Below are 19,269 nucleotides of genomic sequence, written 5' to 3'. Positions count from 1 at the left end.
ATATTTGTTATTTTTCATGTTTTACATGTGAGGTATTGGAGGCTTAGAGAAGTTGACCAAGTATCCCAGATATACTCAAGTGAGGAGTCTCAGAGTAACATCTTGAACCCAGATCTCCTGTCTCCAAATTTTGTGCTCATTCCACTATTTCACAGTAAAACCTGAAGATCTCCATGCTCTTTTCATCTTAAAGTAATTTCAGCTTTTCGTGTGTGGCTCTTTGAGTCACAGAGCAGCAGCAGCATGCAATTTCTTTTGAGGATAAGAAGCAGTATGATTCTTACCTGCTGAGATGGATTGAATTCGAAATTGACCTACTTGTACCATAAGGAAGCAGGTTTGCAAGGAGTAGAATAGACTTGGAGATATGCCATTTTTTTGTTCAGCTACTTGGTATGAAGACTGAGTATGTGAAATCACATTGTAAGGATTAAGTGGCTTCATAAATAATCTAAAACAGTTGTTGGCTTTTAGAATTTAATAAATGAAAAAGTAAGGTAACAATTCTTATAATACTTTTTCCAGACTTTCGGAGAAATTGAAATCATTTGTGCTTTATTAATCCATGCTTTTCAGGACCAGTGGCCCACAATATGAGCAAGGTTTATTGGTGTAATGATTATTTTGTGGCTTAAAACTACTGTGACTCTGTGGACTGGCATGTTTCTGATCATAGAGACATAGAGACTTCTTCTGTTTTCTTAATATTTATAGCTTGTTTTAAACGTACTGAATAGAACCTGATTTAAGCTAATTATACAAAGTTTGGTTAGATTGCTTTATTAATATTATGAGCTAGAAACAGTCACCAAATGCGCAATCATTATACTAATCCTTACTATGACTGAGTCATTTCTTCGAGTTCTTGGAAATTTAATTTTTCTAAAATTAACAAAAGAGGGACATTTGAATGATGCAAAAACACTCGTGGCAAGAATCTAAAAGTTCATATAAACAATAATTTTCTCATACTCTTTTGTACATTTGACCATTACAAGAACTGTCAAATTCTTCTCTTAATATTTGTGGTATCACAGTCATACTAAAACAATCTTGAATTCTGGCAGCGAAATGAAGTTCTTACCTGTCTTTCAGATATTAATATAAATAAGGGAAATACAAACCTGTAGTTATTCAGATGGTTAAAATTAGTTTCTGTGGGTCATTTCATACAGTTTAAGTATTTACATTTTGTTTTTTTAGCTGAATTGGACAATCAGCTTGTCTGTAATTTAGCTTAAGAGAAATTCCATTTTAAGACAAAAAAACTACAGGAAATGGAGGCCAAAAAATAATAACCAAAAACAAACAAGTGAAAAACTTTAAAAGATTCTTAGCAGGATTTATTAATATATTACCTCTTCAAAATATATTGTAGCCAATGGAGAGATAGTAAAATTGAAATCCACAGACTATTTGGATCCTAAATTTTGCTTCATCATGACTCCCTTGTTGGAAATACTTTATTGACTCTGTATAATGTAAATAAGATAATTTTTGTGAAGCTCATTGAATGCATCTGAGCTCCTTGTCTCAAAAAAGGCTAAAAGTTAACTGAAATAGCTATGTTTAAGGGTATATTGTCTTTACAATGTGATAATCATTACCAAGTGGGCAGTGGGAAAAATAGCGACCACTTATGAGCCAAACCAATCAACATTAAAACTGATTTCCAGTAAGTACAGCTGCTAAGTGATTATAGGACAGCCTGGATACAGATGGGATAGACTACACTGATAGTTAAGCTCAAAGCATTTGCCTGTTAACAGCCTTGAATTGTGAATTTGAATGCCAGTTTTCATAGTGTTAGTAAAATCATTAAAAGAACAATGATTAGTAGAAGAGTTGTTTACAAACTTTAAAGTATCAATAGTTCTGAATTAATTAATTCAATTTATAAATTATCCATAAGTCATACAAATAGCCACTTTGTTTGTACCCTTTCATGCCCCTCCAAACTCCCCCAGTCCCTCTTTCTAAACTATCCACTTCTGTTGAATTCATTGTAAAAATGTGTACCTTTTGGGGAACTGAGATGGGAAAGATGTTGTGAAAAACAGGGTTAGTTTACAATAATGGTTCTCAAACATTGGTAAAGTCACCTAGACTAGTACAACCACTGTGGAAAACAGTGTGGAGATTCCTTAAAGAACTAAAAGTAGAACTATCATTTGATCCAGCAGTTCCACTATGGGGTATCTACCCAGAAGAAAAGAAGTCATTATACAAAAAAGATATTTGCTTATGCATGTTTATAGCAGCAAAATTTGCAATGCAAAAATGTGGAACCAACCCAAATGCCCATCAGTCAACGAGTGGATAAAGAAACTGTGGTATATGTATATGATGGAATACCTCTCAGTCATAAAAAGGAATGAATTAATAGCATTCACAGCAACCTGGATGGGATTGGAGACTATTCTAAGTTAACTAACTCAGGAATGGAAAACCAAACATTGTTATGTTCTCTCTCATAAGTGGGAGCTAAACTTGGGATATAGGTACACCAAAATCTCACAGATCACAACTAAACAACTTATTCATCTAACCAAATGCCACCTGTTCCCCAAAAACCTGTGGAAATAAAAAAATTAAAAAAAACAATATAATTATTAATCCAGTTTTTGGTAAAACAGTGAAGTGACATGGTTATAGTAGTGGTGGTTTAAATCAAGGGATAAATGTTGCAAAGTGAAAGGAGCACCTCCCACCACACAGTTCAAAAACAGTCACAAATATGGCAGGCTTGCTGAGAGCTTTCATTCATCATTTATTGTCATGCATTTGTATGATTATTGTATACTGTACACATTTTTATTTTACAATGATTTGTGGTCATTTTCCAATGTGTTTATTGCAGTTCAGGGTGGTAGATGGCTGGAACCTATCCTGGCAGCTCGACACACAAGTAAGGAATTAACCCCAGACAGTGTGCCATCCCTTTGAAGGGTGCACTCACACATGGTCCCCACACTCATTCAGACTGGGGCCATTTAGACGTGCCAGTTAACATGCACATCTTTGAGATGTGGGAGGAAACTGGAGTACCCACAGGAAAAATCATGCAGACTTGGGGAGAGTATGCAAACTCCACACAGACAGTGACCTTGGCTGGGAATTGACTTTTTTCTTGTCATCAGTGTTATCACAAAATGACATTGCATGAACCAGCATTATTTGAAGACTTGCTGTGTTCTGATTTTTTTTTTACCTTTCATCTTTGAGTCATTCGCACCAAATATAGTTCTTAGAACGTAATAGGTATTTACTACATACATGAATAAATGAATGGATGTATCATTCATTCCTGGGAAATGTGGTCAGTGCAGTGATGGAATTCCAATCCTGAATCCAAATCCTGACTTTATTATTTAGAGCATAACTTTGGGCAAACTGTTTAAACTCTTTGAGCCTCAACTTCCTTTGAGCCTTCATTCCTTAGTACATAGTAGGTACTTAAAAGTGGTAGCTACTGTTAAAATATACTGTATTTGCATCTTAGAAGAACATTTAACATTCTTGTGATATCTTTATGGTCAAGATGGGAAATTTTGATCTAGGTGATATTTCAATTAATTCATAAGTAGATAAACCTACATTTTTACAGATTTTACAGAAGGAGCTTTTTATTTTAATAACAACTCAGTACAGGATATTGGTAGCATGCTGATACTTTCTTGGAAGAATTTCTTTTGCTAACGAGGAGCCTAAAAGTTCTTGATTGATTAGTAGGCAAATATTTTTAAAGGAATTGATATAAATTATTCAGCTGGATCCTAAAACTCAGTTACATCAATTCAGAGTTGAGGTGGGATAGGAAGAAGCGAAAGTAATGGTTCAAAATCGGTTTGTGTGAAAGGACTTAGGGTTTTAATTACACTGGGCTCAATATAAATAGAGTGTAATATAACTGCCAGAAAAGCCTATGCGATGTTAGACTGCATCAGTAGAACAACAGTGTCTAGAACAAGTGAAGGAATCATCCTTTTCCATTCCGTAGTGGTCATGCTACCTAAGAAGTACTGTGGCCAATTCTGGACATCACCTCTGAGAAGCATATTGATAGGAGAGTGACCAAATATGCTAAAGGAACTTCAGACTATGCTATAAAGAGGGGCAGGTGAAATAATCAAGAAACTATAACCTTGAAAAAGAAAGCCTGGGGTAAGGGGGATGTTAGATGTCTTTGGACATTAGAAGAAGGCTTACTTAGACTGTTCTGGATAGTCACTGAATCCAGAACTAGTATCAAAAGGTAGAAGTTTGTTTGTTTTTTTGTGTTTTAAAAAGGAAGCACATTTCTAGTTAAAACAAGGGGAAACTCTTAATAATTAGGGTGGTAGAGTTACTGGAGGGATCAGGGAGTAAGTGTTCCACCAAACAGGAACATTAGTATGTGGATATTTCACTAATACAATAGCAGGGTCAGTAGGGGTTGAATTGAGATTCTCTAACTTAGGGGTAAGTTCTTAACTTTGATTTTATTCATAGCTTACTTTCATAAGTAGAATTTTTGGCACCATGCTTGAAAGAAAAAGTAAACACTTTTTTTCAAAGTTAGTTTCCAAAAGAAGAAATAAAATTTCTTAGTTATCATCAACTCTTCGTTTGACTTCCCTCCCAAATTGCTATTGTTTTCTGCTTCTCTCATGTTTTCTTAAATACTCATCAGGGTGAGTTTTCTTAAGTTTAGTTAGACATTCCACTAGGCCTCTTACCTCATTTGTGGCAAGGTTTGGTAAACATTTAGTTTGAAAGATACAACTGTAATGAAATATAGCCTCAGTTGTAGCAAAATTAAATTTTACACAATGGCTTTAATTGGTGGTATACCTTTGAAGAGTTTGCAGTATGCCCAGGTGCTACAGCATACCATATGAGAATCACTGGGTAGCAGTGATTTCTGGGGGTGAAGAATCGAGGAGAATGGAAAATATATTAAGGGATCAGAAAAAGATTCTAGAGAGACATGTCTGTTCCCTGTTTTCCCCCAACACTGATTTCCCCAAATTTGGAGGCAAACTACTACATCTCAAAGAACGGCTTTTCCTTTAGAACCACAGGCTCCTTAACTATACCCTTTTTCATTAGCCTTACTTTCCTCTTGCATTTTATCCCTCCAAATACAATCTTTTGTGCTTCTCTAGGGAGATTCCCTTGTGTTGAATTTTAAGATTATGAGTAGTGTAAATTATGTGGGTTGCATCATAAAACAAAGTGTGAACACACACAATCTTACTGATGAGTCAAGTTCCTAAGCACTATTAATAAGTTGAAAGTGTTAATTAAGGCTGGGCGCAGTGTCTTACGTCTGTAATCCCAGCACTTTGGGAGGCCAAGGCGGGAGGATAGCTTGAGCTCAGGAGTTTGAGACTAACCTGGGCAACATAGCGAGATCTCATTTCTACTAAAATTAAACAACAAAAAGAATTAGCCAGGTGTGGTGCCACATGCCTGTAGTCTCAGCTACTCAGAGGGGCTGAGGTGGGAGGATTGCTTGAGTCTGGGAGGTCAAGGCTTTCTGTGATTGCGCCATTGTACTCCAGCCTGGGTGACAGAGTGAGACCCTGTGGAAAAAAAAAAAAGTGTTAAGTAAGTAGGGAGTATTTGCTTGTATGTATATATTTTGTTGTTTTCCCCAAATCCTTATGCCTCTGAAGAGGATATACATTGATGAATGAATATATTAGGGAGGGTAGGGAGAAAGAATAGAAGTTTTTACATATAAATACAAATAGAAGTATTTTAAAAATAATTTTTTCTTAGCTTAATTGATACCCTGCCTTCTGGAATTGTGAAAGGCTGATAATGAATTTGACTATTGAGAAAGTGAATAATTCCTACTTCATTTGAAGTATTCCCTCATTGAAAACACCAGTTTGCACCATCCAGAAGGCCTTTTTACTTCAGTTATTATCTGAGTTTAAAATTTGTTTTTAGGTGTGTTATATTTATTTCTACTTCATATATGCATGTAATTATAGAGTTTTTAAAGCATATAGAACACTATTGTTTAAACAGTTTATAAATAAGGTACTTTTATACTTACAAAAATTGTTTTTGTTATGTGCAGGTTACCATGCTACAGATTTGAACACATCAGTACACTATTTGTACTTGCTTCTATGCCTAGCATTTTTGTTACATGCATGGATCTACAAAGGAATGGTGGTTTGTTTCAGAGCTGCATGTAGCAGGCATATGTGTGATGTATTTTTATTTCAGCTATTATTTCCTGTTTTTTAATTTTCAGCATGCTGGAACAGGATTCCAGGAGAATGAACCCTAGTGTGAGCCCTGCAAATCAGAGGAGACACCTTCTAGGATTTTCTGCTAAAGAGGCACAGGACACATCAGATGGTGTCATCCAGAAAAACAGCTACAGGTTAGATGGCATGCATCTATCTTTCGGCCTAAGTGATTTAATGAAGCTGAAACGAGAATTATCTGTAGTATAACATTGCATCTAAATTGTTCATGTATCATTTTGAGTAGCAGAACACATAAATTACTGAAACCATTAATAAATTTTACTTTTAATATTCTAAAACTAAATTTACTTTGAAACCTTTTGTAGTTTTAAAATTCCTATAGAGATGTAATGTTAAAATCTCAGTTTGTATGCATTAATATACATATAGAAATATATACATATTATATACAATGTCTTTAATAGTTATTTTATCTATCATGTGTTTATACATATAACACATCTAATATTTGTTACTGTCTCATCTGTGGATGGATATGATATGGTGGAATAATATGATTGAACCTATTTGCAGTCATTAGGTAAAATCATTTATACTCATTTATTGTGATCTTTGTTGAATCCCTCCCTTGTTGCAATTTAATAATGACTTGATAAATTTCCATATTGCTTGTCAATAGCAAAAGGCTTTAATTGTATAAAAATGGAATTTCCATATTAGGTTAACTAGAAGAAGGTATAGTAGACATTTTTATAGTTGTATACTTTTTGATAAACATTTCCCTGTGTTATTTAGAATTTGTATTAGAGCCAAATGGGGCCAGCTCCTTTACTAACTAACAAGGCAAAGAGAGGTCACAGTATGGTAACCCTTGCAAAATATAATGCTTGAAAATTATTACACATTTGTTTACTTTTATCTCTTTAAGGATTTATAGGGCAATCATTCTTTCTGATTTTTACTGTTACATCCATACTGTTGAAAGATGATCACCACAATCCTGCAGGCTTGTCTCCACTTAGCCTTCCTGAAAAAACTGTTATTTTTGTGGAATGCAGTATGCTAAGTCAGTGGAGGACCCAAAGGATTTTATGGCAGTAGCTGCAATGCAGCATAGCAGTGGTAGATGTCATAATGTTGGAAAACATAACATTTCCTGTGTTTTTATATGCCAAAATTCATCGTACTTCTTAAATATTGACCTTGATGATCTCTTAACAGTGCCCTTGAGTATTGGTAGAGTTTAATAGTATCTTTAATTTTACTAAATAATTTGTCCAGGTTTGCCCTACATGTTCTATAATTTTGAATTCTGTTAGTGTCCACATAAGATCCATCAAAAATTAAATTTAAACCTAATAGCCTTTGGATTTACAAGAGTCGAGATGACTTCTTGCTAAAGAATAGAACAAGTTATGGATTGAATTCTTGAAATTACAGTTCAGATAAGCTTTACAAGAATATTATTTCTTCTGCACTAACTACAGCAAATAGAAGCCTTCACTTTTTTGTTCACATTAGCATAAGATAACATGGTGGCTCCCAGAAAGCATGGTAGTCTGATCATACTAGTTCAGCCTAGAAGTCTGAATGACTTTCTGGCTGAAATTTATCAGCTTTCAAAGTAGTACATGGAATGCAAACTGTTTTCTCTCTCCCTACTCCAAAGTCACCATCGAGTGAATAATCTGGGTTACTGGTCTTGGGAAAAAAAAAACAACCCAGGAAAGATTATGGATTCTTGATTACATGCAAGTCTCTTGAAATATTATTCAGCAACTTGAGAGATTTAAAAAAATGCCAGTCCATTAATTTGATGTTCTTGCTTTTATCAGTATAAATACTGAATAAAAGATACCAAAAAAAGTTTGTGAAACATTTGAAAGCACCTAATATTACTTTGTTCTGTGTTCTGAACTGAATTTTAGATGTTTTATCTATTTTCAGCCATGATACCGATACATTTTTTAATGCAGCTTACTTTATGTTTATTTTTCTAAGGAGAGCTATGAGATATGGTTCCAATAAAAAAAGTAGATTCTAATCCCATAGTTTATAATATTGTATTAGCATATCATTTAGTAATTAACTGCATATATTTTTTCAGTCATAGAAATGTGTGGCATATAAATAGTATGACCATATAATGTTCTGTCAAACTGGGACACTTTTAAGAAGGAAAGGTACTGCTAGTAATAATTACATCAGAACATCAGTACTGCTGTCTTGGATAAATGGGAAAGGATGGTCACCCTATATATATAAGATGTCACCCAGAACTGATCTTTACTCCAAGAATTCTCATTAACTCTAGCTCCCTAGCACTGTCCTTTACTTCAGTGATTTATTTGCTGATTTTTTTTCTCTTGGCATAAAATGTTTGCAAGCAGACTCGAACTCTGACTGTTTCTGGGCTAATGTAATGTTGGTCTAATTGTCTCCAGATTGCATGTTGGCTGATTTTCTCTCTCCTTTAACTCCACCCAATCCTTGTCCTGGTATTTCCCCTATCAGACTTTTTTTTTTTTTTTCTTTTCTGAAGAATATTTTTGGCTGATAGAACAAAGCCAGTTAGCACAGATGTGCAGAAATTGTTACTAGAGTTCAGATCAGAGATACATTTTCAAAGGCAGTTTTGGACTTTTCTCATGGACTACAGTGTTTGTATTTTTCTAAGTATGCAGGCATGATTTTTAAAATAATGCGTATGTCATAGATTTATAAGAAGAGGTGCTAAGCAGCCTTTTCTTACAGGCATTCAGATTTATCAAACACAAGGCAGATTTTTTTTTTCCTTCTCACTCAGTGCTTCATTTTAGGCTGATCCTTTTCTGTTTGCAGTCATTACCTGTGCACCAACATGTCTGTTTTATTCCAAACAACTTAAACCTGCTTAACCCTTACAGCCGCAAGAGAGGACATTGAGACTATTCCTGGTGCAAGTTGCAGGGAAGAATGTTCTATATATCCTCTGCTGTTGTTTCTTTTCTCTCTTATGGGGCATAAATAGATATCTCTAACTTTTAACTTGAAGTTAACCTTCCACTTTGCCAAAATTATTTCTGTTAAGGGGCCAGTGCTTTCTGCCATCTTACTTGCCCTTTCCTCAGCATTTGGCTATGTGGGTCTTTTGCTCCTTGAAAGACTTTCCTTTTGTGTTGCTACGTTTTTTTAGTTTCCTTTTTTTATTGGCTACTCCTTCACAGTAATCTTTGTGGGCTCCTTTTTTACCCAAATCTCGAGGTTTGGAACTGTGAACTTTTAAAATTTTCTTTCTGCCTAGGCGACTCATCCATAATTTCATGCACACTCCATATCTGTATATCCTGATGACTCTCAAATTTATATTTTCAGTCCAGACTTCTTTTCTGAGTCTCCAAACTCACATATCCAATAGTCTGTTTGACATCTCTGTTTTAACATTTCAAACTTAACACGTGCACTGTGGAACTCAGTTCCTCTCCCTCTTTTACTTCCAACCAATTTTCTCCAGCTATGTTTTTTCTTTCCATTGCTTAAGCCAGAAATCCTGATTCCTGTCTTTCAACAAGTGTTGTTGATATTCTTCCCAAAAATTGTCTTGAATTGGTCCACCCCTCTCCGTCTCTGCTGCCGCAAACCTAGTCCATGCCATTATCAGTTCTTGCCAGGATTGCCATAGCTCTTTCCGAATTGGTGCCTTAGCTTCCCCTTTTGCATCCATTGAGTCCATTTTTGGTACCATGGCAAGGTATAAATGTAAATTGAAATGTATCACTTCTTTATTTGAAACATTTTTGTGACTTCTTATTACATTTAGTAATTCCTTATTATGACCTGGTCTCTGTCTTTCCAACCTCATCCTGTTCCCCCTCTACCTCCCCGCTTGCTTGCAACTCTTCAGCCAGTGGTCTTTTTAAAGTTCTTTGAGCCCACCTTTCCCCCATCTGCCTCTTTTACGCCTAGAACGCTCTTACCCCAGTTTCTATAGAGGCGGCTTCTTCTCATCATTTAGGCCTTGATGTAACTACCATCTCCTTCTCGGACCATTTTATCTAAAGTATATACTACCATTGCTTTTCCATTTCAACCATTTGCTTGTTTCTCTCATAGCACTTACCAGGGTTTGGATTTATTTTATCCATTTATTTTCTTCTATTTGGTCCATCTTCCCCATTAAGGTCTTTGGGGACAGAAAGTTTGATTCTCTTATTCCCTACTGGATTCTCAGCACCTAGCACAATACCTGGCACACAGTTGGTATTCAGCAATTTTTTGTTGAATGAATAAATGAAAAGTGTGAATCTCACTATATTCAGTTTTATATGTTTACATGTTTTCTTTTGAGATATTAGCATATCTAGTTTTCTAAATCCAGATCATCCTATATAAAGAAATTCAGGAGAGGTGCAAGTTTTCTTAGTGAGAGAGATTAAGATTGCAGACTGAAGAGCACAAATAGCAGTAAATCTCAAATTCTAACTTTCAACTCCAGTTTTGCTTCCTACATCACACCTTGGATATGAATTCACATGATCTACATCAGTGTGATGGCTAGCAAACTATGTATTTTTGAAGCAAATAGAGTAACTAGTTAATGTCAGTCACCCTGTTGTTTTACTAGTGGTTCAGATTCTTCCATGATCCCATAGTATATATTCGGCTTTTCAACTCTTTCACTTTTCTTCTGCCAAGCATTTTATGTCTTACCCTATCCCTAACACACACACACACACACACACACACACACACACACACACACACACACTTCTACCTGTTTTTTGGGTACTATCCAGTTTTATTATCGTAGAACTGTGAATAACCCCAAAACTTTAGTCTGGTCACATAATACCGGTTGATTTTCCCCTCAATTACCCCATTACTGTGTTACCACCTCTGTACCAGCAGCATTGTGCATGTCTTAAGCTTGTTGAAGACATGATGAACCATGTGTTATTGTATCCCGTATTCCAAATTAATTGCTTAATAAATGGTGACTAGACAAATGTGAATTACCATCCTGTCTCTGTAGAAAATCAGAAAATGACATTTCATGTAAAATAAGTTTTTATATTTTATACTTTATCTTGCAGTATATTCTGTTTACTATATTTCCATGAAAAGTTAACACTAATGATGATTTTCTCATAGCAAACTTCTTAGGAATTTAAGATATAAGGAAACAAACTTTGTGCATCCATGTTTCAGATATGATCATTCTGTTTCAAATGACAAAGCCCTGATGGTGCTAACTGAAGAACCATTGCTTTATATTCCTCCACCTCCTTGTCAGCCCCTAATTAACACAACAGAGTCTCTCAGGTGAGTGTTGTAGATTATTGCAGAACAACTCAGAACATCTGAGTTGGTTCCCATGTTTAGCTTTGGAACCTAGGCAAGTAATTGGTCAGGTTCACTAAGTGACTGAGAGAATCTCTGGATTGTTTGTTGGATAACTGTAGGCATATTAGTCGTCCAGTTTCTCCACCAACCTGATAGATACGGTGATGGGTCTATTTTATATGATGGTTGTTTACTTAAGTATGTCTTCTTTGAAAACTACAGAATGAAATTAATATTAAAATTTCAGGGTGTTAGGCTTATAGTTGGTAACATTCATAGCAGAAAGTACCTTTTTCTTCTAATTAGGAAGATAATAATTTGTGGATATGTGATTCTGGAGATACTTTACCGTTAGTACACACTTCTTTATCAGCTTTTCCCTTAATTTTTTTTCCTGTGATTTTGGACCTTATCCTTAAAACCTCAAAAGCTACCTCAGGTTTTTTGTGATAGGCAGTAATCAACTACAGTTAAATAAACATAGTTTAACATCTTCACAGCTGCTGTAAAAAGTAAGCAAAATAAAGGAAGTTATATGTGAGCCACACTTTTATTTCCTGTGTTGAAAAATTTGCATTTTTTTTTACCCCCAGCAATTGAGTTCATTCTTTTTCTTCTCCCAAAAAAGCAGGATTTTCAAGAGGTTTTAATACATCTATTTGTTGTTAGGGGTCCTATGACTTTTATTTTGTTTTTAGACAGGGTCTCGCTCTGTTGCTCAGGCTGGTGTGCAGTGGCTTGATCATAGCTCACTGCTTTCCCAAACTCCCAGGCTCAAGTGATCCTCCTGCCTCTGCCTCCTGAGTAGCTGAGACTACAGGGACATGCCACCACGCCCAGCTAATTTTTAAAAAAAATTTTCTGTAGAGACAGGGTCTCACTGTGTTGCCCAGGCTAATCTCAAACTCCTGGACTCAAGCAGTCTTCCCACCCAGCCTCCCAAAGTGCTAGAATTACAGGTGTGAGCCACCGTGCCCGGCAAGGAAATACTTTTTTTGGTTGAAAAACCTTAACATCCAGTGTTTATATTTGGGAGGTATTTAGCTGTAGTTTTCTTTGAATTTTGAATGCGTGGTTGACAGGTTTACCATGTGAAAATGCGTGTCTTATTAAAAACAACATTAGGTGTCAACTTTTTCAAATCAAAAAGCAATATTGAGTCATCAGGCACTTGGAATGCACTTTAGAACCTACAAATGATTAGATTCATTTCCAACCACAGGGTGAAACATTCATTTCTGTGTTTAGTTAATTTCTATGTTTAATCAATTAAACTATATTTTATAGGTTAAATCATGAACTTCGAGGATGGGTTCATAGACATGAAGTGGAAAGGACCAAGTCAAGAAGAATGACAAATAATCAACAGAAAACCCGTATTCTTCAGGTTTGTTTCTGCTTGTCTTTGAACAATAGTTGGCATATTTGTTGGAAGGCTTCTCCCAGCTTGCTCTGTTCCCTAGAAAATTTGGTAAGCTTAGACTTTAGACACTTCTCACTGTCTCCTGCTGCTTCTGATGCAGCTGTCATTGCCACTGAAGTCCTCCTCCCAGGTTTTATAGCACTAGTTTAGGTTTTATAGTATTAGTAGTTCCCTGATCAGGCATCATGCTATTTCTTGCTCTCATCTTCAAATTTACTTTCACGCCGGGAGTTCCTATGCATGGATATCTATATCAAATGTCTTTGGCACAATGGTATAATAAATAATACTGCTTATCTCCTCTCTTCTTAGAGCTTTTCAAAAAGAGAATGTTGAGACATGGGGCAGTTTGGAAATGAAGACATATCCATGTAGGGCATTTCTGAACTTAGACATGTCCTACTCTGGGTTAATGACAGGTCTTACTTAGAATCTGTTAAGTGTGTGTTCCATCTCAATGCTGTTTGCCACAAAACACCATTAAGTCATTCCATCATTCATCAAATATTTGTTGGTAGAACTCAGACCAGCAACTGGCATCTGCAAGTTCCCAATAATGAACCAAGGACTGTTCTTGAACCTGAAATAAAGTAATGGGTATAATATAGTCCCTACCTTAATGGATCTTACACTCTAGTGCAGCGCTAAACAATAAGCAAGTAAATAAATACACTAAAAATTAGAGCTGCGTTCTCTAAAGAAACACAAAGCAGCATAGGAGGTTAGAAGTTGAATCGAGAAATGAGTGACTAGACTGAGTGGTCAGGGAAGGCTTCTCTGAAGAAGTTCCACTTTAAGACAACATCGTCGAGGTAATTAATGCTAGCTGTTTTAACAGCCCCAAAATCTCAGTAGCTTAATGGAATAAAATTTTTTCACTTGCACAAAATTTGACTTCACTTTCTAGGATTGCTTTTCTCCAAGCAGGGAGTGAGGGATCCAGGTTCCTTCTATTGTGTAGCCCCAACAACTTGAAATTCTTTGCTTCTTGCTTGGGATATTAGGGAAGAAAGAGTTTGGTGTATTGTGCAAAATGTTTTAAGAATCAGGCCTGGCTTTTAGCCAACGTTTAGTGGGCTAAAACTCTGTCACTTTGCCCAGCCTACTGTGAGAGAGACTGGGATCATGTATCTTCTGTGTGCTCAAGAAGAAGACAAGGGTTTGGTGAGAACATTGCTTTTGCCATAGGCAGAAAAATCACTGAAATAACAATGTAAAGATTTAGGGGGGTCAGGCGCAGTGGCTCATGCCTGTAATCCCAGCACTTTGGGAGGCTGAGGCGGGTGGATCACGAGGTCAGGAGATCGAGACCATCCTGGTTAACATGGTGAAACCCCATCTCTACTAAAAAGTACAAAAAATTAGCCAGGCATGGTGGCGGGTGCCTGTAGTCCCAGCTACTCAGGAGGCTGAGGCAGGAGAATGGTGTGAACCTGGGAGGTGGAGCTTGCAGTGAGCCGAGATCACACAGTCTAGCCTGGGCGACAGAGTGAGACTCCGTCTAAAAAAGAAAAAAAATAGATTTAGGGGAAAATATGGAGAAAGAGCTTCTAGACAGAGGAAACAGCAAATGTAAAGACCCTCAGGAAGGAACAGTTTGTATATTTAAGGAACATGAAGAAGCTGAGTACAACTGGAATGCAGGGGCTGAGGGGAGAGTGGTAGATGAGATTGGAGAGGCAGCAGATGTAAGCTCAAAGAAAACTTCATAGGCTTTGTTGAGAACTTTGGATTTCATCCTGGGTTTGAGGGGATGCCATTGAAAGGTTTGAGTATGGGAGTGACTTGATATGATTTATATTTAAAAAAATTAGTAGTTACTCCATAACATGGACCGTGATGGGGAGTATGACTGGAAGTAGGGAGACAAGTTAAGAAGCCATTTTAGTGAGCTAGATGAGAGAGATTGTTTGTGGTCCATACTAGTGTGGTAGTCATGAAGGTGGCAGAAAGTACTTGGATGCCAAATATATTTTGAAAGTAAAGCTGATAGAAATTGTTGATATAATGATAAATCCTATGCTTAGGTATTGGATGATTGGTGATACCATTTACTGAGACCAGTCCTGGGGAAGGAGTAGTTAGAGGTGGAAGTCAAGAATTTTAGATGTGTTAAGTTTGATATGGCTATTAGGCATTCAAGTGGAGAAGTCAAGTGGACAATCAAATATCTGGGTCTGGAGTTTAGGAGAGAGGTTGAAACTGGAAGTTTAATTTGTGGTGCTACTACCTAGAGAGAAACACAGAGGAAAGAAAACAGAGTGAGGTACCAAGTTCTGGGCCATCTCCAACATTACAGGCTGAAAGAGAAAGAGGAACCAGTACTTGAAAAGGAAGAAGAGTAACTGGCCAGTAAAATAGGATAAAATGTAGAATAGTGGTGTCCCAAAATTCAAGCAAAGAAAGTTATTAAAGAAGGGGATGTAACAGTTAATTACAAGCACCAAGAGAGCTAAGAGATGATGATTAAGATAAAGAGTGAGGAATTACCTTGGAATTGACCATGAGAACTTGTTAGTGATCTTCGTGAAAGTTCTTTCATTGGAGTGGTAATGGCAAAAGTCAACTAAAGTGGATTCAGGGAAGTAATAATAGAGGAAGTGAAGAAAATTATTTTAGGGTGATCCCTATACATGGGAATAGAGAAATGGAGTAGCTACAGGAGTCAGAGAAGAGTTTTATTTTTGGATGGGAAATACTTCACCAGGTTTACATGTTTACATGCTAATGGAAACATCTTAAACTGATTATTTCATGACTAATTGGAAGCAGTATGTGTTATGTTCTAAAGTACATTAAAAGGATAACAAGAAACGTGGGTTTTTAACCATTATGGAACTGTTTTCATACATAAAATGAGGGCTAGTCCAGGTGAGCTCAAACTCTGACATTCTGAAATTCTGTAATAATCTACTGTGTGCTTCCCTTGGCCTCTCCAACAACTTTTTTCACCTAATATAGTAGGCAACTTTATTAGTTGTTTATACTAATAGAGGCTGCAGGTAGTCATTCACAATATCACATATACCCCAAAGTCCCAAAGCTGCTTATTGGCATTGGAATGTGGAGTCTAGTACTTCAAAAATTCATGTCTGCCAAAGCCTACACATCAGCTGCTACCATGGTCAGAGGAAAAATGGACCTTGTCTCTCTTCTGCTTTCCACATCTGAAGCAAGTGCATCTTATTGGCAGAATCTAAATTATATCCAGAGCTCTGGTGGCAAAATAGTTTGAGTGATATAGGTTTCAGGCGTCCGTCCTTTACTATACAGAAGAAGAGCACAGGAGTCAGGAATAGATCATTGCCAGTAGGTAATCCCACACAGCTAGTATAATGAACTTAATGAAAAATTAGATTAAAATTCTTACCCTAAATGTTTTTTTTTTTTGCCTTACCATTACATGTAATTTGTCATGTTTTTCTTTCCTGTTCATTAGATAAATCAATAGATCATTTACTGTGGAATGGGTGCTTGGTATTCTTTGATCTTAAAGGAATTCTAATGTAAGAAAAAGAATTTTGTTTTAATTTTACTCTCTTTGTTCATTTGAAGGAGATGTGTAGTTTAAAGTCTTATTTCATTCTGTGCTATTTTGGGTACATATCTTTCTGTAGGGAGCTTAGATATGCTTGGAAATGTGAGAATCTTAGCTACTATAGAAGGGAATGATGGGGAAGAATCTATATTTGTCAATAGTAAAGAAGTTCCTGGTTAGAGGAAGGAGAAGAATTATTCTGCTTTTATGCTGTTGTCAATGCCAAGCATATTAAGATTTAAAAAAAATTCTGTTTCTTAGTGTGAAGAGCCTATAACTGCTGTCCTTTTTCTTTTCTCATTTCAACCTTTTTTTTCTTCTAGTTTACATCTTTCAGTTGCTAAGAGTATCCGAAACTCTTATAAAATATTCTGTAATTTTAGTGAACTGACATTTCTTTGAAATATCTGTTGTATCTGAGCAGTATGTCTTATAAATTATTCTGTAATTTTAGTGAACTGACATTAAGTCTTATAAAATATTCTGTAATTTTAGTGAACTGACATTTCTTTGAAATATCTGTTGTATGTAAGCATTATGTCTCTGATTTGATTTGTCCTATTTCATAGTTCTATCCTCTTCCTAGACTTTGAGTTTTTAGAAAAGGTAAAGGGGAAAATTAATGAAATATCTCTCAAAATGAAGGCAAAATGAGGACATTTTCACATAGAGAAAACCAAGGGAATTTGTCTCCAGAAGACCTGTGCTGTAACAAATGCTAAAGATGTTTTTTTAAAAGACTTGGGTAAATGATACCAGATAGATCCCCAGATTAACAGGAAGGAAGAGCATTAGAATGGGCAAATATTTGGGTAAAAAGACCAGACCTTTTTTTTTTTTTTTAAACTATCTTTATCTTGTGTGTGTGTACTTAAATGTCTTTAGAAGACTATTGTGTGTGTGTGTGTTTTTTTTTTTTTTAAATTATTATACTTTAAGTTCTAGGGTACATGTGCATAACGTGCAGGTTTGTTACATATGTATACTTGTGCCATGTTGGTGTGCTGCACCCATCAACTTGTCAGCACCCATCAACTCGTCATTTACATCAGGTATAACTCCCAGTGCAATCCCTCCCCCCTCCCCCCTCCCCATGATAGACCCCGGTGTGTGATGTTATCCTTCCCAAGTCCAAGTGATCTCATTGTTCAGTTCCCACCTATGAGTGAGAACATGCGGTGTTTGGTTTTCTGTTCTTGTGATAGTTTGCTAAGAATGATGGTTTCCAGCTGCATCCATGTCCCTACAAAGGACACAAACTCATCCTTTTTTATGGCTGCATAGTGTTCCATGGTGTATATGTGCCACATTTTCTTAATCCAGTCTGCCACTGATGGACATCTGGGTTGATTCCAAGTCTTTGCTATTGTGAATAGTGCAGCAATAAACATACGTGGGCATGTGTCTTTATAGCTGCATGATTTATAATCCTTTGGGTATATACCCAGTAATGGGATGGCTGGGTCATATGGTACATCTAGTTCTAGATCCTTGAGGAATTGCCATACTGTTTTCCATAATGGTTGAACTAGTTTACAATTCCACCAACAGTGTAAAAGTGTTCCTATTTCTCCACATCCTCTCCAGCACCTGTTGTTTCCTGACTTTTTAATGATTGCCATTCTAACTGGTGTGAGATGGTATCTCATTGTGGTTTTGATTTGCATTTCTCTGATGGCCAGTGATGATGAGCATTTTTTCATGTGTCTGTTGGCTGTATGAATGTCTTCTTTTGAGAAATGTCTGTTCATATCCTTTGCCCACTTTTTGATGGGGTTGTTTGTGTTTTTCTTGTAAATTTGTTTGAGTTCTTTGTAGGTTCTGGATATTAGCCCTTTGTCAGATGAGTAGATTGCAAAAATTTTCTCCCATTCTGTAGGTTGCCTGTTCACTCTGATGGTAGTTTCTTTTGCTGTGCAGAAGCTCTTTAGTTTAATGAGATCCCATTTGTCAATTTTGGCTTTTGCTGCCGTTGCTTTTGGTGTTTTAGACATGAAGTCTTTGCCCATGCCTATGTCCTGAATGGTACTACCTGGGTTTTCTTCTAGGGTTTTTATGGTATTAGGTCTAACATTTAAGTCTCTAATCCATCTTGAATTAATTTTTGTATAAGGAGTAAGGAAAGGATCCAGTTTCAGCTTTCTACTTATGGCTAGCCAATTTTCCCAGCACCATTTATTAAATAGGGAATCCTTTCCCCATTTCTTGTTTCTCTCAGGTTTGTCAAAGATCAGATGGCTGTAGATGTGTGGTATTATTTCTGAGGACTCTGTTCTGTTCCATTGGTCACTATCTCTGTTTTGGTACCAGTACCATGCTGTTTTGGTTATTGTAGCCTTGTAGTATAGTTTGAAGTCAGGTAGTGTGATGCCTCCAGCTTTGTTCTTTTGACTTAGGATTGTCTTGGCAATGCGGGGTCTTTTTTGGTTCCATATGAACTTTAAAGCAGTTTTTTCCCATTCTGTGAAGAAAGTCATTGGTAGCTTGATGGGGATGGCATTGAATCTATAAATAACCTTGGGCAGTATGGCCATTTTCATGATATTGATTCTTCCTATCCATGAGCATGGTATGTTCTTCCATTTGTTTGTGTCCTCTTTTATTTCACTGAGCAGTGGTTTGTAGTTCTCCTTGAAGAGGTCCTTCACATCCCTTGTAAGTTGGATTCCTAGGTATTTTATTCTCTTTGAAGCAATTGTGAATGGAAGTTCATTCATGATTTGGTTCTCTGTTTGTCTGTTACGGGTGTATAAGAATGCTTGTGATTTTTGCAC

At 36.4% G+C, this 19,269-nt stretch overlaps 1 protein-coding gene across 8 annotated transcripts in view; it reads left to right on the top strand.

Annotated features, from left to right (window-relative positions):
• The window catches only part of ATF6 (activating transcription factor 6), a 196,729-nt gene that overhangs the window by 68,607 nt on the left and 108,853 nt on the right, over positions 1 to 19,269 (top strand). For 7 of the 8 annotated variants that reach the window (XM_028826690.2, XM_015114031.3, XM_077939532.1 and 4 more), the window contains 3 exons: positions 6,254 to 6,385; positions 11,400 to 11,513; positions 12,822 to 12,921. In XM_028826690.2, the coding sequence (XP_028682523.1) occupies positions 6,254 to 6,385; positions 11,400 to 11,513; positions 12,822 to 12,921 (346 nt within the window). Of the gene's footprint in view, positions 1 to 6,253; positions 6,386 to 11,342; positions 11,514 to 12,821; positions 12,922 to 19,269 lie in introns of all 8 variants that reach the window. The other variant, XM_077939534.1, reaches the window with a different exon arrangement.

Source organism: Macaca mulatta, chromosome 1, assembly GCF_049350105.2.
Source record: "Macaca mulatta isolate MMU2019108-1 chromosome 1, T2T-MMU8v2.0, whole genome shotgun sequence".
Taxonomy (NCBI): Eukaryota; Metazoa; Chordata; class Mammalia; order Primates; family Cercopithecidae; genus Macaca; species Macaca mulatta.
This window is presented reverse-complemented; position numbering and strand designations above follow the sequence as displayed.